Source organism: Orcinus orca, chromosome 12 (assembly GCF_937001465.1).
Source record: "Orcinus orca chromosome 12, mOrcOrc1.1, whole genome shotgun sequence".
Classification (NCBI taxonomy): Eukaryota; Metazoa; Chordata; class Mammalia; order Artiodactyla; family Delphinidae; genus Orcinus; species Orcinus orca.
The window spans coordinates 55,528,038-55,554,196 of NC_064570.1; the positions used below are offsets into that span (position 1 = coordinate 55,528,038).

Below are 26,159 nucleotides of genomic sequence, written 5' to 3' on the forward strand. Positions count from 1 at the left end.
TGTTTTCACACATGCTATTCCTTTTTTTTAAACTAATTAATTTTATGTTTTTTAATTGATTTATTTATTTTAAATTTTTTAATTTTATATTTAAGTATAGTTGATTTACAGTGTTGTGACACATGCTCTTTCTTGAGTGATCCTTCCCTAGAACTTTCAGCTTCTCTCTCTTTCCTTATTCAATTCCAATTTTCACAGTTTAACCTAAAATTTAATTTACTCAGAGACAATCTTTATGTTCTGTACTCACTATACTGGGTAATTGGTTTAATGTGTAATAGTGTATCGATCTGTGTAATTATTTGTGCAATGTTTGCCTACCCATTATACCATAAGCTCTTTCAGAAAAATCTAGTCTCCTTGTTAACTGTTGAATCTTTAGTTCATGGTATAATATCTGTCTTACAAGAGTTTTTGAGGAAACTTTGTGGAATTAACATGCTTCAAGTTATTTTCTTTAGAGGGAATTTAATCATAAATCATGATCTACAGACTCTCAACTAGCCTTAACAGAAATATTACTGACACATATGACAAATAGGATTTACTTCAGAAAGGATTGAATAATTAATTAACACCACAAGCATGGCAATGTAGAAGCTAATCCCTAAAACATATCATTATGCACTTAAAACTATCATAACTGAATTATATATATCAGTTCTGTGTCTGTTGCCACTATGATCACAAGAATTTTTTAAATTCTATTTTTAGACTTCTTTTACTGAAATTTAGCTAACCTTAAAACTAATTTGCTTAAATTTTTTCAGGCTATAAAATATAAATTAAAATTGTTTCTGAAAGAAAATTTTATATATCACAAATAATTGAACCCCTACTATGTGAAAGACACTATGCTAAGTCCTAGAAGACTTCATAAAGAGATCTTAGATACATTTCTACTCGTAAGTTAGACCATGAAGAATAAGTAGAAACTTTTGTAGGGAGAGAATGAGATAAGAAACTTTCAGGTACAGCAAGTGTAGAAAATGAGAAAATTTACTGCAAAATTATTAATCAGTTATTGGGTATGTTTGGAATATAGAATTTTGGGGTGCATCAAGGAAAATGAAGCTAAAAGACAGTTTAGAATCAGTTTATATGAGTTCAAAATGTCTCTAAATGGCATGTCAAAAAGCTACTATTTATATTGTAGGTAACAGAGAAAACAATCAAAGACTATTTTGCTCTTTTCAGCAAACAAATGATTTATTAGGTCAATTTTGTAAAAAAATATAACACAACAAAAAAACTCTATTGGGGGTGTGAGGAGTGGAAAAATACTGGCAACAAAAAAACTAGGTAGAAAGTACTTGCACTGGAACAGCAAAATGTAATAAGGATCTGGCCTCTGTGTGCCATGTATAAAGAATCCAAAATATCTGAGGGCATTTACTTGTTTTGTACCTCCTCCACAAAGTCTGTCCCAGGGACAGGCTATAGTTCGTACACTATATCTTTGTAACTTGAAGATCAACAGTCTTTGAAATGTAAGTGGAGACCTAGACAAGTGCTGAGGGGAAAGGGAAATTTTTAGGTGGAGATTATTTAAGCAGCAATTTGGAAAGACTGAGGCAAAATGAGTAATGCCAAATAGGTTGGAAACATTTCCTTTAAAGTCAGGAATAAACAAAGATGTCTACTGCTACCTATTATATTCAACATTGTATTAGAAGTCATAGCTCCATAAGACAAGAAAAAACTTAAAAACAAAAGAGGAAGACATTCACTATTTGCATATCATGTGGCTGTTTACATAGAAAATCCAAAACAACCTAGACTCAAATATATAGAAATAAAAGGAGAATTTAACAAGGTGATTGAATATAAGATATACTGAATATAAGATATATATATGTATACATGTATACATATATATGCATTTCTATGTACAAATAACATACAGTATAAAAACAGCATTTTTAAATAGACAACATTTACAATAGCTACAAAAACTATAAATTACCTAGGAATAAATAAAATAAATATGTGAGAACTATAAGCAAAGAATAGTAAAGGACATTAAAGAAGACAAATAAGTGTCTATGAGTAAGAAATAAATTCTTTCCAAATGGATACAAAGATTTGACTCATTATGATTAAAATTCCAACAGTTTGTGTGTGTGTGTGACCTGAATGGTTGATTTTGAAATTTAGGTGATATAACAAGATACTTCTCAAGACAAAGAATAAGAAATTATTAAATATAAAACCCAGAAACAGACCCATGCGTATAGGAAAACTTAATATGTTCCACATGTGGCATAGGACACCACTGAGAGAAGATACCATTTAACAAATTGAGGGGGGAAATAGTTATACAGATGGGAGGGAAATAATGTACACATTTGAATTTAACTAAAATTATAAAGTAAAACTTTGAAATTTTTAGAAAAACACATAGATGAATACCACTGTTATCACTAAAGAAAACGTTTCTTATACAGGGTTCCAAAAGTGCTAACAAAAAAGTAACAGAATGATAACTTGGGCAACATTAAGATTAGCAACCTCTGTTTATCAAACAGCCTTTAAGGGAAGTGAAAAATACATAGGTAACACATGGGGAAGAGCCGTTTGCAGAAAATAATATCAAGTAACAGATTAGATAATATCACTAGTATATAGGCTTCTAGAAATCATTAAGAAAAATAATTCAATCGAAACCTTAGTAAAAGACCTGAGTAGACATTTCAAGGAATGTGAAACACATGTAGCTAATACACATAAGGGAAGATAAAAATTGTACTAGTCAAGAGGGAAATGCAAATCAAGACCACAATGACATTTGACACGTTTGATAAGCAAAAAATTTTTTTTAAATCTGACAAAATCCAAGAGTTTGAGAGGGAATGGATTATCAGTTTCTCTTACATATTAATGATGAAGATGCTGATTGGTACAGTGGCTTTGGCAGTGTTGTAGAGCAGAACATTGACATACCCTGAGGCTCAGAGTATATATAACCAAGAAGAATTTTAACACATTAGTGCCAGGAGACATATACAAAAATATACATACTAGCACGATGTACAGCTTAAAAAAGAAAAAAAAATTCTAATACCCACTATCTGGACAACAAATAAATAAATTATAGTAGGTGCAGTCAATAAATATTATACAGTTAAAAATGATGAACAAGAGCGCTCAGGAGAAAAACAAATCTTAGTAATATAAATTTCAGTTTAAAAAGGAAGTTTCAGAAGACATTCTGGAGTGTTACACTTGTTCTCTCTCTTTCTATCCATCTGTCCCCCAGGAAATTTACACTTCCACTCTGTATTGACTGAATAGTGCCTAAGAACATTGGAGTCATTCTGCCTGAGTTTGACGACTGCAATACTTTAAAAATTGATTTCAGTTCTCCTGTCAGTGGTTTCCTTGTCTGTAAAATGATAATAATATTAGCCCTAGCCCATAGGGTTACTCAGAGAATCGGAGGAGGTAATTCATATAAAGTACTCATTATACATTATGGCACAAAAATTGTTAGTAATCTTTATACTGATTATTGAATTCCTCATGAAACTGTGAATTTTTGCCTACTAAATATTTTGAACCTGTCTCTGTTGATCTTCACTGCTACCAATTGGGTTTAATCTAAACTAACATAGTATCTTACCCAGACTACTTACTGATATGACCTCTTCACTAATCTCCTATAACCGCTCTGTTACCTATTTAAACCATGCTCCAAATTGAAGGCTGAGTGTTCTTTACAAAATGAAGATCTTATCTAACAATCTTGCTTCTGCTTAAGAGATTTAAATGGTTTACGTTGCTCTTTGGATAAAGATCAAATCATTGAGGTCACTTGTATAACCTTGCCAAAGTCTGGCTCTGAGCTATATTTTAAATGTATCTCCATTACATATCCCCATGCCTTCTTTGTGCTCCATCAACACTGGCTGCCTATCAGTTCCTCAAGAACATGCCATACTCCCTCATATCACACGACTCTTACAGGTACTTTGTCACAGGCTTGTGAAACTTTTTACTGAGTATCTGCTTCTCATCCTTTATATCTCAGTGTAATCATCACTTCCTCTGGTAAGTCTACCCCAATTTTCTAGTCTAAGTAAGGTTCTTTTATTATAGGCTCTCATAAAACCCCATACATTTCCTTCCCATCACCTGTGTGAAAGAGAGTCAAGTGCATTTTTTGGTAAACTTTTGGACAAGAGCTAAATATTTGAGATTTGTCTATTTCACCCCATTTCAACAAGAATGTTCTCAGTGTTCCAAAGTCAATTGTGAGGTAACTGTTCACTTCTACCATGAAAGGAAAGCAAGAAACTTTTAAACAAAAAGAAAAAAAAAGGAGCACTGATAGAATATTTTCTTGTACCTAGGTGAGGACAAAGGAAAAAAGAATCAACACAAATGGCAATAGTTTAGGTCAGAGAAAAACTTAGGTAAAGTTATGGTATCATATTTTGCATATAATGGGAAATCGCCACCCTGAGTAATAGGATGGCAGTAATGCTCTAACAGCAGAGTTGACATCTCAGTTTATGTTCTCCATACCTGGAAGAATCCTACCCTGTGCCACGGTTTGAAGTAATAGACATTACATAGTCCTGGGAGGAACACACAAACCAATAATATGTTTCATTACACCAGTAAGTGCTTCTCTGTGCATCCTTTATAAATATAATCCAATTTTTCACATTTTCAACTAAAACTGCATTACTTGAGATTAAGTGGGTGAAGTCTCATCATTCATCTGAATCTGAAAGAAAGGAGCACTTCTTGGTGACAGCCCTTTTCAGTTTGTATTTATGCATTTAGCACATTTAATTAAATTCAGCCTCCTCTTTTAGACTTTAAATTATCACAACAAGCACCATGTCTCTTTTTGATCATATTGCACACCCAGGATCTAACACAAAACTTAGTTTATAATGTAGGTTCACTGATTTTTAAATATAGACAAATGGGTGCATGCTTATTCTTGATGGCGGGGCACAGAGTAACAGGCCAATTCTAACCAAGGTGTCTGGGTTTTTAAAGAATGAGGAAGAATATTTTGGGAATCAAAGGAATGGTTATATAAGACAGGTCTTTGTCTATAACTAAATGAAAGGTATTCTGAAAAGAAATTGCCAACTGCTTCCTCTTTTGTTGAATTTCAAGACAAATATTGTCATAAGGGAAAATCCAGGTTTCCATTAGGGAAAAATATAAGAAATGTAAAGAAAAACAGTAAGATATGGGAGAATCTGATAAAAAGAAAACGGTAGTGGTAGATGGCAAACAGGTGGTAAATGAACAAAATAGGGAGTGAATAGAACAAGGTAGGGTTTAGTGGGTTGGGGTGAGAGACCAGAAATACCGGGAGGGCAGAGATTGCAATTTGTTCCCCCCAATTTTTCATACATTTTTTAGTAATAGAACACCTGATTTTTAGGGGCATATGGCTGCCCAAATTAAAGTCTACATTTCCTGTTCTACCTTAGAGCTAAGTGTAGCCATATCATTATTTCTGACCAACATAATGTGCAACTTGTGGTATGTGTCCTTACAAGGAAGGAGCAAGACCCTTTTAATTTCTTTTTGTTCTTCCTCCTGGTGGAAGTGTGATTATAGTGGCTGGAGCTATGGCATTTATCCTAAACTATATGAAAACCTTAGATTAGGAGCTGAGATACAAGATACATGTTAAAAAATAACTTAAAATATTATAGAAGGAGCATGTGTGTAGTGTGTCTTTTATTTCCCCTTTTAACATGAATTTTGTCCAAGGTGAGGGGGATTTATGATTTTAGATTTTTCAGTGTATATATCAAATCCAATGATATTGGATTAGATATTAAACTCTACATATTGACCTTAAGGTTAACTGGGCTGGTAATTGAGAGTGTTATATTTTTGATGGTATAATATTATAGAAATCTCTAGTTGAAATGTAGGAAAACAGCTACTCTTCTTTGTAAAGAGGCAGGGATATACTTGTTTAATTTTTTTTTTAATTACACTCATAATAAATGTGAAGGCAAGGTACAGTGTAAGGCAGTACATTAAAGAGGATTCTTAAAATCTTATAGTTCATCGTGGTTCACTAAGAAAGTGTTCCTTATCTACATTATAACACATACGTCTTGAGCTTTACAAAATGAAGTTGGAATGTTTTGAATTAGACCTAAGCCCTTAGGGTATAAATTACGTTGGATTCCAAATTTAGCATGATTTGACAGGCACTGAAATCTTCCCCATTTCAAAAATATTCTTGGGCTCCATTTTGTGAAATTCTTTTTTATTGTGGAAGTATCCCCTTTACATACCGAGTTAGAAAAAATACTTGGTAAGAAGTCATTGACAATATTACATTCTTTACAGTTATAAAAGCAAGGTCTGTTCTGTCTCTACTCTATTAGAACCAGAGTAGTTCTAGTTTTTATTTGCCTCCTATGCTGGATTTCTGCATAATATTTTCTTTAGAGACAGGGTTCTTGTTCCAGATAAGAGTGAAGGATTGAATGCATGCATCAAATTTTGCTCCCTACTCAACCATAAAAATTATAGTAGAGAGGTATTTGTTGTTGTTGTCGTTGTTGTTTTAAATGTATAAAACTCCAAGAATAAGAACAAGAGAGGTGAAAATTTCAACAAAATTTTTGGAAGGAGAAAGCACATGAACAAATGATAGTTAACCAAGCAGATTGGAAAAAATAGAATTCCAAGTGGTCAGTGTGAAAAGCTGAGAACCAATCAGATTATATCACAGAATCTTCCAAGGCACAGGACCCAGCTGTGCAACATGCCTTAATAACCAATAGTGTAGGAGAAAGAACACAACAAGGAGGTGTAAAAAGTTGAGAACCAATCAAATTATATCACAGAATCTTCCAAGGCACAGGACCCAGCTGTGCAATATGCCTTAATAACTAATAGTGTAGGAGAAGAATACAACAAGGAGGACCTATTGAATGTAGTTTGAAAACAGTGGATCCCTGTATTCTCCTCCCTCTTCTCATCCCTCTGAGGCTGTTCTTCACCCCTCATCAAAGTGATAAGGAATTATTCTCAAAAGAGAAAAAATGAAGGACTCCAGACTAGAAGATGCCAGGTCCAGTTGAAAGCCTGACTGCTAAATTTAAAACAGGGTGATTAAGTGACCTTAGTCATTCTGAATGCAGAATGCAGAGATCTCAAGAGTGCTTAATCTATGATTAGCAGAACATTGGCAGTCAGGGCCTTAATCTCCAGGCAGAAAATTAAAAGATAACTCTTCTGGGTAATCAAAGGAAAGATCCAAAGATAGGGACATTTTGAAGGATTCATCAACAAATAGTCCCTCTAGACTAATCTATGGTAAAGCTCTAATTAGGTAAATATTCTCCCCTACTGTGCTGTGCACATAGAGCTTCCAAATCAGATTTTAGTCCCCTTTTCTTAATCATTGACAGTTTGCTCAGAATTAACAAGTATCTGAAGAAAACCTCTAATATGGAAGATAGAAATCCAAACAAGCACATAGGAAAATACAACTGGGAGAAAACTGAGGTCTTTTCAGGGAGAAAGAAATGTCCTAAGATTACTATTAATGTCTTCAGAGATATAAGAGAAATTATTACATTCATAAAACAAGAACTCATAGAAATTAAAATAATTTGGCAGAAATGAAAAACTCAATACAATACTTGGAATATAAAGATGACAGAAATGAGAAATAGGAAAGCAAAGGTAATAAATGTAGACTCAGCAGTTTGGTAGCTCCAGTATCTCAGGATGCTGGGGACAAGCAGAAGATCAAACAAACCTAAGAGAGAATTTAAAAAAAAAAAAATTCACATACCAAGAATTGGAGATCTGAATGGCTTCACGTTTGTACAGCGTGAATTAGAAGTAAGAAAACAATGAAAAAATGCTTTCAAATTTATCTAAGAAAATTATTTTCAATTTAGAATTCTACACCCAGCAAAACTAATAATTATTTATGAGAGTAGAATAAAAGCATTTTTACACATGAAATAGCTCAAAAAGTTGACCTCTTGGGTAATCCTTCTTTAGAAGTCACCAAAATTAGAGATAAACCTAGAAAAGGGAGAACATCTGTTAAAGGCAACAGGGGATCCTACATGGTAGAGAGCCTAAGGGGATCCTCAAATGGCAAGAATCTCACAATAATGATTGTGCGGCAGACACAAAGGGCCACTCTCGTGGACTCAAATTGAGCAATAGGACTCAAATTACAGATACACTCAGGACGGTCATGACCAAATTCTCACTGCCATTTACCATCTTTTAAACTGAGGACAAAATTCCTAGGTGAGCCTGGCCCATATTATTTTTTTCCTGCTTTGTTTCCGGAAACAGCTGGGCACTCTCTTCTCTCTATTAAAGTATTCTGCTTAAATTTACACCTCAGAGTTGGAGGTGAGTGACAGTAAGCCTAGTTTCAGAATATATAGAATAGCCCACTCCCAGTGACAAACAATTCTTGGTGCACACTACAGCCAGATGCCATGATTCTCTTGTACATATGCATTGTATATGATTTGCTATATGCAAATTTCATAATAAACAAACATTAAAAAGCATTGTGCTAAAATACTTTAAAATCGTTAGTGTTTAGTACATATACTCATTCAGTAATAACAAGGAACTTATTCTTAAAAATATGTAACTGAATTGCAAAATATTTGAAAGATTTTAATTAATAAAATATCCTTATCCATTTTACATATTTGTAAAATAGAATCTGTCCCCTTGCTGCTCCCATAATGGTTAGGGTTATTCTCGTAAATGTGTGGATATATCTCCTTGGTATTCTTATAGTTGTTAGGGTTACTTAGCTGTGAAATACAATGAATATAAATCCTTGATACTTTCATCTGGTTAGGGTTATTGAATTGTGGCGTGTGTAAATATACCCCCTTGGTGTTCCATACTGGCTAGAGTTCTTTATTTGTGGTATATGTGTCTCCACTGATTACCTGGAGTCATCAGGTTACATTGTCGACTAGAATAGGCATTCTCTTCCTCTTCTTCTTATAATTTGAGTGTTAGATACTGGAGAATAATCTTACTCCAATATATTGCCTTTCCAGAGAGAGGAGACATTCTTTTACTGGTTGAAATTATTTTGAAAGTAATCAAGATTTTATTATAATTAAGAATAGTACTTCATATACACATAAGCACCCAATGAGTAGGGCAGTATCTGTTTTGGCAATAATGCAGGAACCTTTTAGGAAGTGGATAAAAGTTAAATATTACACATCATTTATATGTTCTAAACTACCTTTGGAGTTAAAATACAACAGGTTTTTTAATACTTTTTGAAATTTGTTAACTTAATACTTAAATAAAATTATTATCAAATCATACCAAAGATCTAAATAGTTATTTCCTATTTAAAAATAATTAAAGTTGTCATTTTCTGCCAATTATTAAGGTTGTTTAATATAATGAAGAACTGAATTTAGAAGTTCTTTAAAATCTGATTAGAATCTGATTGAGGAAAAGCTTAATATTGACCAAAATCTAAACATTTTTATAAGCTATGTTATTTGAGGTTATTTACCACTAAAAAAAAAAACAAAAACAAAACCAATGCTCAGATTTGTAATAGTGACTTATATAACTCCCTAAAGTTAAATTTTGGGACAGAATGAAGTTTTTTGTGTTTTTTTTTAACTTATTGTTGATATTGAGCCTATCTTTTCCTCTCCCTTCATTGAATTATATTATCAATGCACAATTAATTCTTAAATTGGACATCAGTTGAACTTCAAATATAATATCAGCAATCACTATAGTCTTACACAACCCTATTGACATAGTCAATATCCACTCACAGAAGAGGTAAGATCATGACTATAGCCTCTAGAACTGCTAGTTTTCTCATTTGAACTGCACTAAGCCTGAAGATTACATTTTATATCCCAGTCCAGCTTTTCTTACATCTGAATAGCTCATGGCCTGAGCTTTTTTCTTCTTTTCTCCAGGTAGTTGGGAAGTGGCCATCCTTGATGACCTGTATACTTCCCTTCATGCAAGGAGCATATTGTGTATTCCTTTACCCATACAAGAGAAAAATGAAAGTCAAAGATGAAAGTAAAATGGACATAATTTTAATGATTTTTTTAAATTTTGTGCATTGGATTCAAACAGCAAACTGTGTGCACTCAACTGTTATCACAATGTTGTCAAGAGTTCTGTGTCTTTTACCATTTTACACACAATTGTTCGTTACAGTATGTTATCAGCCTCGTGGAAACCAGGGGTGTGGCATGGTAAGCAGTGGTGGTAGTGCACCTAGCTTTTATATTATCTAACTTGAAAATATTTCTCTTCTATGATTCCTTTTTTTCTTGATAAAAATAGTTTTCACCAAACGTTGGTGGTGCACACGCACTACCATTCATGCTTGACATCACACCCCTGACAGGAACGCATGTTCTTATTTTGTTGATAAAAAGTATTACAAAAATTTCCATACAAAAACTATTTTCATAGAAATCTTGCATTTCCACAAATAAACCTGAACATTTTTTTGAAAAAAACTGCTCAAGAATTTTGTTCATTTAACATTGTGACTGTATTGATAAATGCAGTCCACGTCAAAGTTCACCACACGTACTTTTCTTTAGATGACCAGTCCCCTTTATCCTTTCACTGAGATCTGCCCAGGCTCCATCAAGTTCATTTATAGCAGGAAGGAGGGTTTGGATTAACATATCTGAATGTTAGAATGAAAGTTTCAGTCTTCCACAGAACTATCAACACTCAGCCCTCTTTTACAACTTAAGACAAAGATTGCAAAACATCATCCTTTTTAATTCAGAATCTCTGAACCAACTGTTGTTTTTTTTCTCGGTGCGGGAGTGGGGAAAGGGTGTCTGGGGAATAGGTAGGGATTTGATAGAGTTACATGTTAAATCTCCTGCCATGGTGAATATAAGAGAAAACATTATTTCCTTGGTAATTGACATTTCTATCTCAATCAGTGACACAGACTGTCGAAAAAACAAAAAGAAAGAAAGAAAAACACTGATGAAGATCTGCTTCATATTCCACTTGCCATGAAAGTCAGATTTGTTTTGCATTACATTTTTATCACATCTTATAAACACGTATTGTCAATTCAGATGATCATTATACTGAGTAGTTGGGGGCTAGTAACATCACTACCCTCTTATCTGGATGTTCAGAAGACTGTATTGTTTCTTGCAACACTACAGTTTTTGCTGATTCCAAGTATTTTTATTCTTAATGATTTTTTTACCTCGTTACCCTTGGGGCAATTATGCTCCATCTCCTGGCAACAGTTGGGCCTCAAAAGGAACCTGTAATTTCTTACTGAACTGCATTTGAAACCAGCCACAAATGCGTATGTAACATTCACTCAGAAGAAGGGAGGAACCCATGATAAACAGTTTAACCCCGTGTAACTTGGTTCTCCATGATGCCTGTAACTCAAGTCTGATCACTGCAACTGCTTAGATCACAGAGTCTCTAGTTCATAGACACAGCGGCATGAGGTAACTCATTTTATTTTGCACAGGTTGCATATTTCCACAGGAAACATTCTCGCTAAATTGTTTGGAAAAACAGACGACAGTTTGTGCTTGGGTGTTTGGCCTCCCAGCTTTATGCCATGGTTTCTTTACCTGGCAACCTTCTGTCGTTAAATGTGTGCATGTTGATAACTTCTTCTGTTTTCACAATAACTGGGGCCTGTGGCTTGTGTTTTACCCGACGCTGGCACTTCAGGGACATCCTCAATTCCTCTACCATGGCACTACAGAAGGACCTCTACAGAATAACACAGAAAACGAAATATTACAAAACAGATCCATGGCAACGGTCCTGAAACAATATTAAAATCGTTCTCAAAGACTTGTCAACATAGCAGCCTTGAAGTTTTGAAAAACTCCATTATGAAAATTATAACAAATTATTACAATTTTAACATACAAATCATGATAATTAAAATATTTTATCAGAGTGGGCAAGTTTAAAGAAAATCTCCACCTGATAGTGAAGTGAACTGCCAACTAGGAATGCATACATTACATATATGTTGAATAAGATTTTCAGATATAAAATTAACATTATAAGATATAAATTGACCTTAAAATTTAAATATAAGCACATATACACAAATTGGTTACCAGAAATCCATTTTTGCTATTTTAAAAAATTAGAAAAAAATGAACTGGTTTTTAGATCACAACATGAGATATGAAAATTTTCTTTAAACGTGGATTCTTCATCATGCATTTCATAACAGAACAAAAATAGTACTCACACATTTAGACATAAAATATGGAAAATAATTTCTGCTATTCATTGTATCATTTTGTGATTCTGCCTGTAAAACTATCGATGATGATTACAAACACGTATGAGCTAATCATGAAATGACATTGTATCACATTAAAAATCCATGCACACATATTAACTTCTTTGTCACCATCAGCTTGATAACTGAGAGCTGATAAATAATTTATTCCATGAAGAAAAAAATGACCCTATACGTAATTTTTTTCTAAATTCCTGTTTTATTGGCAATAGATTTGCCAGAAATTCTGTATATCTGGGGCTCATTATTACACACTCCTCAAATTCCTATTACAGAGTCAAAACGTAAAATAAAAATTTGTTAGTCTCCCTCCCCAGCTAATTGAGATACGTGTGTTAGGTACACATAAATCAGATTCATGAACCAGTTTCACATTGTTGTTGACATTCAGATGGTCTAAGACTTAGGCTCTTTCTGTGCAAGAACTAAAAATGTGGACAACAACTAAAAATGTGGACAAGTATGAAAAATTTACAAAATTCCAAAAAGTGATATGGAAACATAATGAAATAAACCTAATTAAATATACACGTGAAGACTTAGTTTTTTGCTTTTGGTATTGCTTCTTTGTTGTTTATCAGCTTAGGCTAATTCCAAAATAATACAGGATAAAAATATTTAATACCATATACATGCCTTATATTTAAAAAAAATACTTTGTATACATCACCTCTGTGACACAAACTAATACTGAATTAAGGTGGGCATCTGTACAACAGAGAAAACGGATTCAGAGAAAAGATAAGTCACTTTCTGCAGCTCACACCTACACCTCCAGCAAGATATTCTGATACCAAATTTTGTGATTTTGACCCTGCCCTAATAACTTCTTGTACATTCCTGGCTATATTCTCATTTTTCTTTTATGGATTCCTGAACAGTTTCCTTAGTGATCTTCCCACCTCTATGTCTAGGCCATTCTCAAAAAGCTCGCCATTATCAGATAATCTACTGTTTTAAACACCGGTTATTAATAGTATTTTTTTTGTCCAAGAAACAGGTAAAATCCAATTTTCCTCTTTTTTCTATCATGACCTCTCTGAGTCAGCTCTACCTCATCTCTCCCCCCAACCTTTTCCTTTTTTCTCTACACACACTCTTCTCTTTGGACCTCCAAGTTTTTTCTACTTTGCTTCTTGCTCTGTTACCTAGCAGAGTTCCTTCATCTTTCACATCAATCCAGCTTTATCCCTTACCTCCAGACATGACTCAAATTTTAACTTATTCAGGAATCACTTTCCAATTGATCAGGCTCATTATTTTCACTCAATTCAGTATTTTTCATTCATTATCATGTTTCTCTTTCTGGCCTCTAGGTGTATGCATCCCTCTCACTGAATTGTAAAGAGCAGAGATTAAGTGCTCATGGCACTGACTTGTACACACATGTTCTTTAAATGTTGACTGAATTAACAATAGCCATACATGACCCTAACATTTTAATTATTTTTTAACGTTTCTAATTCAATTGCTTAAAAAAAGCTTAAAAAGGTTTTTCTTCAGAAGCTTAGTAAAATGCGTTGTGTACAAGTGATCTAATTAATCAGATAAAACTTTAATAACATTAAATTAGTAAAAATATTAATTTATTAGTACTTGTAATGGGAGATGATTATGTGCTACACATGAATTCCCCATTAACTATGGAGTTATTTCTATGCGTTATTTATTATGTGTTCAATAATACAGTTCCGAAATCCATGAATTCTATTTCTATTAAAGGATCTATATGACACCTGACAGCCAGTATAGGGACACAGTGTTTCTTGTTGCTTAATACCTACTATTAGATGTACTTATTAAGAACATGATGATAATGATGATGAAGATGGTGATGATGACAACACTGTAGAAATGGAAAAATCTGACTCCAAAAGAGGGAGGAATACATAGTCTTGAGGTAACTTAGTCTTGGTTCTCTGTTGAAACATTTAACAGAAGAATTGATTAGGTAATGTAACAAGGTCAGAACTTGATGCCATCGACACTTTAAAATGTTACAGGACATGGCTAATGCTGAATTGTTTGAAAAAAGCCTTCATTTAAAACAAATAAATTTTCTAAATGTTAAATAATTTATAACACTGCCTTTGGCAAGCTGAAGTTTTAGACATTTTGATTATACTAATTTTAAAAAGTGACAGAATAGAAATATTGTTTTGTCCATAGTAAGACAGTGATCTAAACAACTGATTTTCTTAGAAAAAAAAATCTTATACATACCCATTCAGCTATGAAATGACTCAATTTTATTTCCAGTAAGTTAAAAAGTAAACTGTATTAGTATCCTGTACTTAACTTCAGACTACAAATAAAGACATTTAAACTCTTTTAAGCAATTTTATGTAATGTAAATTTTATAATGCTGATTAACATAAAACATAGGTAAAATCCCTGCCCCAAAGATCACAATACTTTTATCTTTTATAATTTAAACTTATCTTAAGTAAATAATATTTACAAATTTAGAAGCTATGAAAATTATAAACATGTAACCCCACCATTACTATTTTAGGCTTTCTCTATTTTACAAAGCCATTAGAAAGTGAAAATTTTAATCAAGAAACCTTTAAGCAATCAGTAGCCTTGATTATATAATGTCATTCATCACTTTTGTTAATTTTTTCTCTGAATAAGCTGAATTTTGCCAGTTCTTTTTTGATCTATCAATGTAAGTTTACCTAAAAAATTGTTTTATCTTAGGTTCTAATAAAGTCACCATAAGACAATAGGTTCTTTTCTCACTTGTATAATATTTCTAATCCTTCACAAAACTATGAAAACCGTTAGATTTGAGCAAGAGTTTGGAATCAACATGACAAATTTTAAAAATTAATGATACCATAAAGTACAGTTCACTTGTGGCATTAGGGCAAATACATATTCTTGTCTCTTTTTAAAGCTTTAGAATGTAAATTCCATATCTTGATCTATGTAAGAATCTAAAGTTGAAACTGTAGAGATGATTGTGAAATATAGTTGTTCCCTGTGTTGTACGTTGCCAAAAAATTACTGTCTGATTTTTAAAGTTCTAACTTGTTGTCATTTGATAGAGACAAATTATCTTTCCTACTTCATATCATGATCAGAATTTTTAAAATGTCTTTTTTACTGAACTATGAAATAAGGTTTTGAAAAACCCAAATGCGCTTGACAGGAAATTTCCTGGGTTATAATGAAGAAGAAAGAAGATGAGGAGGAGGGAGAAGGGGAAGAAGAAAGAATAAAAGAGAGAGAGGGAGAGAGAGGAAGGAAGGAAGGGAGGGAGGGAGAGAAAGAAAACTACCATGCTTTTCAAATTACTTCTTAGAGATAGAAACACACGAATTGTGTCATTAAATAAAGTTTCTTAGGGTGAAAACAACAACAAAAATGTTTCTGCACAATATAACAGACTACAAAAAGAAAAAAGAAAGGTGCAAAGATACTAACCATTATTAAAAACCTCTTTTAGTAAGTTTCAAAAGTTTACTAAACAGTGTCTGGATGGTAGGGTGGCACTAACCAAATAGAAGATTCCTGAAAATGAAAATTTAAATCTTTGAGCTGTTAGCATGTATAATTGCATTTAAATTATTAAACTCATTATAAAATTCACTATATTTAATGAGGCAACCTGTATTTACACATCTCTAATTGAAACAATGAAGGTCTGGAAATCTTAAAAATATGAATTTGGCTATATATACATTGCCTTTTAAACAAGCTATTTTCTTTTTTAATTTTAAGTATAAGAAAACACATAAATAGTCTGCAGATAAATGTTCTCAAGAATATCATTCTTGGTGTAATAGAATAATTTATTCTTAACAGCTTAACTTTCTAATTTACAGATATGTTTATATGATAACATGATGTGACAGCACTTTGAGAAGTACATAAATTGTTTTAATATTAGAAATCTAGTTGTAAACATGCTCCACATTGAACACTGATATATTTAAATTTCATTTTTAAGTTAAAATCTTTATATTTAGCAATGTCTTTTTTTAAAAAAAACAGCCACTGATGAAAAATAACCAGTTTAATTTTTTTAACTTTGAAGCTCATCACTTTCATGTTGAATATATAGTCATTTATCAATTGAAAGAGAAATAATCATAAATATTACATGCTACTATCAGGTCTCTATTTAGTATATATTTTTTAAGGAGGAAACTGTTTTATACATCTTGCTGTCCTATTCTTTGATGGTATAAAATTAACTAAATGATATTCCAATATTCATTCAGAATAATTTCCAACCATTTTTGCATACAGTTTCTATCTGAAGCCCTATTAAAACATCTTTAAGCTGCTTCTAACAGATTTTGTGGTGCAATGTCCTAATATGTACTAGCGTATATCAACCAAACTGTTTTGTTTTGTTTGTCATTTAAATTATTTAACTGATTACGGATACCTCGTTCATTCTCAGACATTTTCTAATTAATTTCTGATGCTGTAGGCCATTTGACCAAGAATTCCAGATCACATGTAGTAGAGACAAGTCCAAACAGTCACTGTAATTAATCCCTGCAGAAGATTATTCCACATTAGATAATAATTAAATTAACTAAATAATAACTAAAAGGAAATAAAAAGTATATTTGATGTAATATGCAATATTTTATATTAATGTTGGTGCATTGAATGAGGAAGATAAATGTCATTTAACATGGCCCGTTCCTTTTGATTTGTACTCTTTAATTGGCAGTCTTTTAAAAATATCAAATAGCTAATGCTATACATCAGAAGTATGAATTTACCTAAGGCTATATGAATGTAACAGTGAAGCAATGAGAGATGAAAAATGACTAGTTAAGACACTTATGTCACAATTATATTTATATAGCAACTTTGATCTTGACATTCAGTTTTAGAGCAGCTCTCTTTTAAAAAAAATATATTATTTAGATAAGCTGTGCAGTCAGACGGGTATGCATATAACTGGTAACCGAGCTAAAAGAGGAACACTATTCTCTTGACTTCCATTCTGTAAGTGTGTTATTATATTAGCCTGCCTCATTAACAGTGATTTGAATTTCAGCTGAGGCTTCTACCTGGACTCTCCTCTTAATAAATGGTAATTTTTTGAACACTAAATAATAAATCAGACAGAAAAAAATTAGGGGGCTAAATTATTTTTTCTCAATAGATAAAATGACAAAGCATCCTACTCTTTAGCCTGGATTATTTTACAATGATAAGCATAACCAAAGATTAAAATATTCTCAGAAACCTTAACTCTTACAGAAACAGTTACTGAATATCATTATAGTGCATTTTGCAAATACAATGAGATGGAGAAAAACGGGGCATCATTATGCATTTTCACACTTTCCCTACTTGAGCCAGAAATATCAATATATAAGGTCTGACAAGCTTCAATACCACTTTAGTTGATACAGCTGTGAAGTCAATTTTAAGAAAAAGTAGTGTTAATCATCATATTCTTGCTAGCAGTCATAATAATAACAATTTTTCAACAAAGTGTATAACATCCAAATAACTAATGCTTAATTCCAGGAGAGCTCTCTTTCCTTTAAGGTGCAGCAGTTAAAATATAACAGCTTTAGAAATAAAAATGATAATTATATTATAACAACAGCTGCTTATTATATGCCAGACACATGCAAAAAACTATGTATATAACCTAGATTAATTTCAAAAACATTTTCATTTGTGGTGTATTTGTAACCCATTCATTTATTTATTTTAAAAGATTTATAGAAAAAGTTAAGTAATTTTATCCAAGATTGAACATACTTGAAGAATGATCCCAAGTCTTTTTTATTTCAAAACTCATGCTTAATGTCCAGGAAAATGAAATGACTATACAGGGCTCATGATCAAAGCCCATAATCTGTCTATCTAATTCAAACTCCTACTGCACACATCTTGTCAACAGAACATCAGAGAGAAAAACTGTCAAGAAAAATAGTTAAATATTCTACCTCCACTTTGTGTAGTGTGATATAGTGTAAATAGAGTTAGTCTAGGCATCTTTGACCTTGGGAAACACACTTGACACTTGAGATACTTATCCTCATCTGCACAATATGGATAATAATCTTTGCATAGCTCTCAGAGTAACTTCGTACTCAAATGAGATATTACACTTTAGAAATTCTAAAGCCAGTTATGAAAATCAGCTACAATCTTATTTTAAAACCTTATTTATGGGCATAAAAAGAGGATGAGTTATCATAAATGAATGACATAAAAATCTTTTTGCTGATTTGCAACTACTTGCAACTATTTAGTGAGTAAAATGAAGATTAGCATCTCATTTTGAAGTATGATTTTATATTTATATGTAAAATCATTTTTAAGACCCATCCAGTTAGTCCCTATGTAGGTTATTAGTGGAAATTGAGAGATACTCTGCTCTCAGAGAAAGGCAGTAACATAAAAACAATACAAAATGCACTATTTGTCCAAAGTTTATTTGCAACTTTTAACTTCTAAATATCAGCATGCTTCATAGCTAAATTTTATTATATTAAAAATGTACTCAGCATGAACCAAAATGTTCATTGCAGCTCTATTTACAATAGCCAGGACATGGAAGCAACTGAAGTGTCCATCAACAGATGAATGCATAAAGAAGATGTGGCACATATATACAATGGAATATTACTCAGCCATAAAAAGAAACAAAATTGAGTTATTTGTAGTGAGGTGGATGGACCTAGAGTCTGTCATACAGAGTGAAGTAAGTCAGAAAGAGAAAAACAAATACCGTATGCTAACACATATATATGGAATTTAAGAAAAAAAGAAAAGGTCATGAAGAACCTAGGGGCAAGACGGGAATAAAGACACAGACCTACTAGAGAATGGACTAGGGGATATGGGGAGGGGGAGGGGTGGGCTGTGACGGAGTGAGAGAGTGGCATGGACATATATGCACTACCAAGCGTAGAGTGGATGGCTGGTGGGAGGCAGCCGCGTGGCACAGGGAGATCAGCTCGGTGCTTTGTGACCACCTGGAGGGGTGGGATGGGGAGGGGGGAGAGGGGGAGACGCGGGAGGGAGGAGATGTGGGAGCATATGTGTAGTATGGCTGATTCACTTTGTTGTAGAGCAGAGGCTAGCACACCATTGTAAGGCAATTATACTCCAATAATAATGTTAAAAAAAAAAGTACTCATAACTTTAACTTCTGAACAGCTAAATGCAGTTAAAATTCTATACATTAAATTAAAATTCCATATATTAAATAAAAATCCCATATATGAAAAGCACAAATATACTGTGGTTTGTAAATAGGCATTATTTGGAAAATGTAAATATTGGAATAAAATCTTTACTGATGACTTATGACAATGTTTGCATTCCTATATCTTATCCAATAAATGATTTCTTTTACAAAGCATTACTCCTGTTAGAACTAATTCTTCAGCATTCTGGAAGCAATTTCTGCATAAGGAACTGTGAACAACTTCTTTTCATTCTTCTGGTTCCATGAAATACAGATTCAGCCAGCTTTGAAAAGTGTTTTCCTTGTGAATAATCTTTCACCCAGAATCTCTAGTCTTGCAGGATTTTTTTTTTAACATCTTTATTGGAGTATAATTGCTTTCCAATGGTGTGTTAGTTTCTGCTTTATAACAAAGTGAATCAGATATACATATACATATATCCCCATATCCCCTCCCTCTTGCATCTCCCTCCCACCCTCCCTGTCCCACCCCTCTAGGTGGTCACAAAGCATGGAGCTGATCTCCCTGTGCTATGTGGCTGCTTCCCACTAGCTATCTGTTTTACATTTGGTAGTGTATATAAGTCCATGCAACTCTCTCACTTCATCCCAGCTTACCCTTCCCCCGCCCCGTGTCCTCAAGTCCATTTTCTATGTCTGAGTCTTTATTTCTGTCCTGCCCCTAGGTTCTTCATAACCTTTTTTTTTTTTTTAAGATTCCATATATAAGTGTCCATTGACAGATGAATGGATAAAGAAGATGTGGCACATATATACAGTGTAATATTACTCAGCCATAAAAAGAAACGAAATTGAGTTATTTGTAGTGAGGTGGATGGACCTAGAGTCTGTCATACAGAGTGAAGTAAGTCTTGCAGGTTTAAACTAAGCCAATCTGATTTTCTTCTTATTCCTCAGATTGCATTGTTTCATTTATTTGTTCTTCTACTGTGAGTTAAAACTGCCTTTTACATTTGTTATTCAACTATACACTGAAGAATATTCCATGTGTCCTCAAATTTTTTTTTTAGTTTTCAGTGATGGGAAATTATTGTATTACTTAGAGATTATCTTTGATAAGATTTACCAGTGTTCTATAATGCAAACAACTATGTAGACTACAATGGACTATATCCTGAAAAACAACCATACTAAGTAGTTCTTAAAATGTACTTCAATCATCTTAGAGGGACGTTAGAACAAAAAATATGTATCCAAGACAGGACACATAGCTTAGAAATTCAATATCTGAGCAATAATTTTTATATTTTTATTTCTCAGGCATATTTACTACATTTTGTTTATACTTAAGTAATAAGAAAGGGATATTTTGTTATTAAGTTTTTCATATCAAGAAACTCAAAGATTCATGTTCAACCTGATGTTCAAGAAGAAACAATTTGTACAGGCAAATCCATTTTCAATTACATGGAAAAGAAAATATTTCTATATACATATCAGATAAAAACAAAAGATCCAACTATGTAAATTATATTGCTACTTTTGTTGGAAATCAAGAGGGCAGAATTATTTATACCTTTTAAAAGAAGACATATTCAAATATGTAAGAAATGATGAATAATTCCAAAAAATTAATAAACCATAATTATGTCATAAAATATTTTTATAAAAATTAAAATTATTACAATCATTTATAACTCATGCTTACAAAACCAATGTATAATCATAAAGATGATATATTACCAGAAAAAATAAAATTCTGTATATTAAGCAGCTTTTTTTCTGTTATAAGTAAGATTTACAAGGTGAACACAGGACCTTTCAAACAAAGCCACGTAACCTGAAATGCTCTAATTGCCTAAGATGTACAGAAGTTTCTTGGATTGCTTACTGAATAAACCTTAAGTAATAATATTTTTTAAATCAGGGAAAAGTTAAGGCACAAAGAAAATCAATTAGAAAATCCACATGTTGGTTAGATACTTCTTCAGATACATTCGGAAAAGAAAAACATTTTGAGTATCTTTCCAAATGGTCAGGTCATACTGTGAAAACCATCAAAAAATAAATACCTACTTAGTTTACAAGTCTGAATAAATGAAAAGCAATATATCCTTGATGCATTAATATTTGCATCAAAATTAAAACAATTAAGTATTTTAAAAATTGTAATACACCATCTTGTGGTTATTGGAAAGGAATGCAATTTACAATTTGGGGATTTTTATAAGGTCTACATATTTCAGCATTATCTTCTGTTTTCAGTTTTAACCTACCCTCATTTAAAAATATTACATTCTTATGCTACTCTTAGTTATCAAAAAACTTGGAAATATAACAACATTATAGTCATTATAGACTATAGTCATTATAGACCTATTTGTTCCATTAATATCTTACAAAATATGTGCTGTAAGAGATATTTAATTTTCATCTTTAAATAATAATAATAATTATCACTAATTTTATCATCATCATCATCATTGGAGGTAAGACTTGACATGGTAATATATTAGTTATTCATAAATTTTAAACAAAAACCTCATTTTCAACTAGACTGTGTGTATATTTTATCTGCCTGCCTATTCAGATAAAGATAGAAATTTTAATTTGCCCTTTTACAAAATACTAGAATATTATAAATTAAAGAAAGAAAAAAGAAATGGAGAAAGAGAAGCGAAAAGAGATGATAAAGTATTTTGGGGCTGGAGTCGTGAATAATATATCCTGCTTTCCTCCAACACGTAAATACAATTCATTTCATGTTTGGTTCTCAGTAAATAATTGTTGAGTAAATGAATAAGTTTTGAAATGTTTACTTTGTTTTTAAAATTTTAAAAATTTCAGTTAAAGACACAATTATAAGTATAAACTGTGAATTTCTGTATGTTTTCATGCAGATCTTATAAGAAAATCTAGGAATATTTCACAGCTAATTTTAATAAATTAAGTAAGGTATTAAACAAACCATATAGCCCAACAAAATAAAATATTTTTCTCAGGAAAAATGAAAGAGAATTGAGCCCAAGAACCTAATTGATCACAGTAAATAAAATGGATCACTTCTAATAAACCCATTAATATTTACTTTATAAACATAGTTCTTTTGAATTGTATGGAAAAATAGTTCTTTTTTATTCTTTATGATAGACTTTTCTAAATAAGTTACTGGAATCAACTTCATTATTTAATAGAAGGAGAGAGAGAGAAAGAGAGAAAAGGAAGGGAGGAAGGGAAAAAAGAAAGAAAGAAAGAAAGAAAGAAAGAAAGAAAAGAAAGAAAGAAAAAGAAAGAAAAGGAAGGAAGGAAGGAAGAAAGAAAGAAGAGAAGAAGGAAGAAAAGAAAGAAAAAGAAAGAAAGAAAGAAAGGGAAAGAAAGAGGGAGGGAGGGGACAAGGGTGAAAGGAAGAAAGAAGGAAAGAAAGATCTTACGCCAACAGACACTGTCTGAGACCTTGGCAATACAAATCAAAATTACTTTCTTAAAGGAAGTAAGAGTCTAATAGGGAGAGAGGCACCCACACGCAAATGAACTTATCTACAACACAGAAATAGAGTTACTGATGTAGAAAACAAACTTATGGTTACCAGGGGTAAGGGAGGGGAGGGATAAATTGGGAGACTGGGATTGACATATACACACTACTATATATAAAATGGATAACTAATAAGGACCTACTGTATAGCACAGGGAACTCTACTCAATACTCTGTGATGGCCTATATGGGAAAAGATCTAAAAAAGAGTGGACATATGTACATGTATAACTGATTCACTTTGCCGTACACCTGAAACCAATACAACATTGCAAATCAACTATACTCCAATAAAATTTTTTTTAAAATAAAAATAATTAAAAAGAAATTAAATTAAAAAAAGAAATAAACACATATGAATAAAATAGTGTGCTAAGGGAGAATGGTGATGTGCAAATGCTTCCAGAGAAAAGGATGGATGTTGTTTGAAATGGACAAGACACATTCCCAACTTTCTCAAAGGGGGAGCAAATGTTTTTGGAATGATGATAGTTTCTGAAATCAGCTAAGTCTAACAAAAATGAGATATACAGGTCAGGTCATATTTTTTTCATTGGAATAGAAAATAAAAACCTAACACCACCTTGTGGAAATAGCGTGCCCTGTACCCAGATTCGTCATACCTATTGATTAGGTAAAGCTTTCTTGGCAAGTTGATGCCTAGTCTTGAATGCCTAATCTAAAATGACTAGTGGGAGTTTGCCAGGTAGAAAAATGGACAAAGTTTGCTCAGGTCAAATGGGAGGAGGATTTTAAAAAGCTGGCTGACCTTGGAAAATTGAAAGTAATTTAGTGTGGTTAGAGTACAGGTGCAAACTGGGGAGAAGCAGAAGATAAAACTACAGTGGTGGACAGAGACAGATCCTGAAGTGCCTCCTCTGCTTAGCTAGAGAATCTGAATTTCATTATGGAAGATTTGTGGAGACAGTGTGACAACATGGGCGAATGTGACTAAGAATGCTCATGTCATATCAACACAGTTGTTTCTTTCCAATATAATAGTTTATCTGCTTCAGCACCAAAAGATACGTTGACTTCCTTTTTCTAATGTTTTAGAAGGTCATAGAAGTCCATAGAAATTGAGAGCTGGTCAATATGTGAAAAATTCAGCTAAACTAGTTATTTATAATAAAAGTAAAGGTGATTTTACAAAAGTAAATTCCCATGTCCTTTAAAAAAAACCAGAATGCTTATAAAATAATTGTACATAGAGACATGGCCCAGGTAAATCATATGAACAGGATACAGAGGGAAAAGGGCGACAGACTACCGCATGCTGTCAAGAGATTAATGTATGTGTTTTATTTTAATATTGAGCTATAAGTGAAAGAAAACCACTACATATGGATGATTTGAGGTTCTAACTAGACAATCTAAATTTCTTCTATTATTTTTGGACTCATTTTAAGCATTAACTAACCAAATATCACACTTATTGATAAATTATAGTAAAAATAAAAATTGAAGAGTTAATAATTTTCATCTCTGATTAGTTCTTTGGATTTGATTCCAAAACTCATTTTGACATTGTAATAAGGGTCATAACATAAAAAATGTACTTAGACTTAATTTTCAGTCACACCAGTGCAAAAGATATTTGATTTAGCAAGTCAGTAGATATAGCCATCCTGAATATTGTGGGAAAATATATAACTGTCCAAATTTTTCAAACCTTTGAATTGGTTATTTTACTTATAGACAGAATGGGGCTATCAAAATAGTCATTTATAAAAATATTATTTCTAGGAATTAAGTCCTGTAGTCAAGTAAAATGTAGGAACGTTGTATCCTTGATTTCAGAAAGGATAATTATATCATAAATTATTAAAGATGAAGGAATATATCATATTTCTACTCTTTATATTTACCAATAAAAGTTCATAAACCTTTCAATTATTTAACAAAATATAATCTCATTCTGATGCAGGGTCTAAAATTTAAGATCTAAAAAACGTTTTTTAATTAAAAACAAAAGAGATGTTTAAATACTAAAAGACTAAGTAAAGTTCCAGAAGCCTTAAAAATGCTAAAGCAGCATTTTACGTCCAGAGTCATAAAGTGATATATTAAAAAGTAGCATGTATCATCTGAAAGATTTATCTATAAATATTCATCTTTATATTTATAGAACTAAGGGAAATATAGCACTAGAAATATATAATCTGAACCAGGTTCACAGCCTTTTTTAAGAATAGAATATAAAAACATTTATACAAAAGACTAAATATAATAAAATATTAAGAAAATTGCAATAGTCTCAATATTTTTGAGATTTATATATATTCTTCTAAAGACTCAGGTGCAAGGCAATAAAGGATGCATTAATAACATTAAGTGGCAAAGAAGAAACCACAATATTCTCACATATTCATTAATGTAGAAAATTAATTAAAATTTCCACAATGCACATTATGATCTTTCCAAATTAGAAATTATTGGACCAAAAATATTCAAATAAATATTTCATTTACTCTCTAACTTGAAACTGTTAATGAGTATCATATCTTAAAGCACGTTTTATCTGCAGAGAAATTTTTTCTTCATATTACAGTTTCTGAGTTTTGCTTCCTTCATTAATTATATTCCCCTAATAAACTAACCACAGTGAACTTCGAGCAGCAAAAGTTTCTCCATTTTCAGACTTCAGTAAGACGAAAAATATTTACTGGTCCTGAAGTTGGCTTCAATTTAAAATATTACATTTAAATTAAAAATTACGAAGGTAATTCTGAGTTCTATGAACCTTTGTTATACAATGAGTGGCAGAAGACCATTAACACAGGTCTAAGTATTTCCCTTGGTTGGAAAGATTAAAAAGTTCGTTTTATTATAACAAAGATTGTTTTAAGTTGTAAAAAAGTGACATTTACCTTTTCCAATTGAGCGTTTTTTTTGGATTTGTACAAAAACTCTCCCACTGCCACAAAAACAGAGAGCACCAAGCCGGCTGCAAGAACAATGAAGATGCCACCAATATTTTGAACCCCCAGGGCACTGGCCTCTTTGCTCTCCTCCTCTGGACACCCATTGCCCCTCCACCACTTCTCCTTCATCATGTGCAGCTTGCCTTCCTCTTGCAGCTGAAGAATTGCTATGGTGATTTTGTCTCTATATGGAGAACCTAAGAAAAGAGAGGGTTCGTTAATGCTTTCCAGGAACCCAAA

At 32.3% G+C, this 26,159-nt stretch overlaps 1 protein-coding gene across 4 annotated transcripts in view; it reads right to left on the minus strand.

Annotated features, from left to right (window-relative positions):
• Positions 1-1,652: 1,652 nt before the first annotated feature.
• GRIK2 (glutamate ionotropic receptor kainate type subunit 2) overlaps positions 1,653-26,159 on the minus strand; it is a 661,376-nt gene continuing 636,869 nt past the window's right edge. For 2 of the 4 annotated variants that reach the window (XM_049695632.1, XM_049695633.1), the window contains 2 exons: positions 25,866-26,116; positions 1,653-11,763 (listed from right to left, as the gene is read on the minus strand). In XM_049695632.1, the coding sequence (XP_049551589.1) occupies positions 11,599-11,763; positions 25,866-26,116 (416 nt within the window). In that variant the 3' untranslated portion in view covers positions 1,653-11,598. Of the gene's footprint in view, positions 11,764-15,745; positions 15,833-16,715; positions 16,829-25,865; positions 26,117-26,159 lie in introns of those variants that run through there. The other 2 variants (XM_049695634.1, XR_007470694.1) reach the window with 2 other exon arrangements.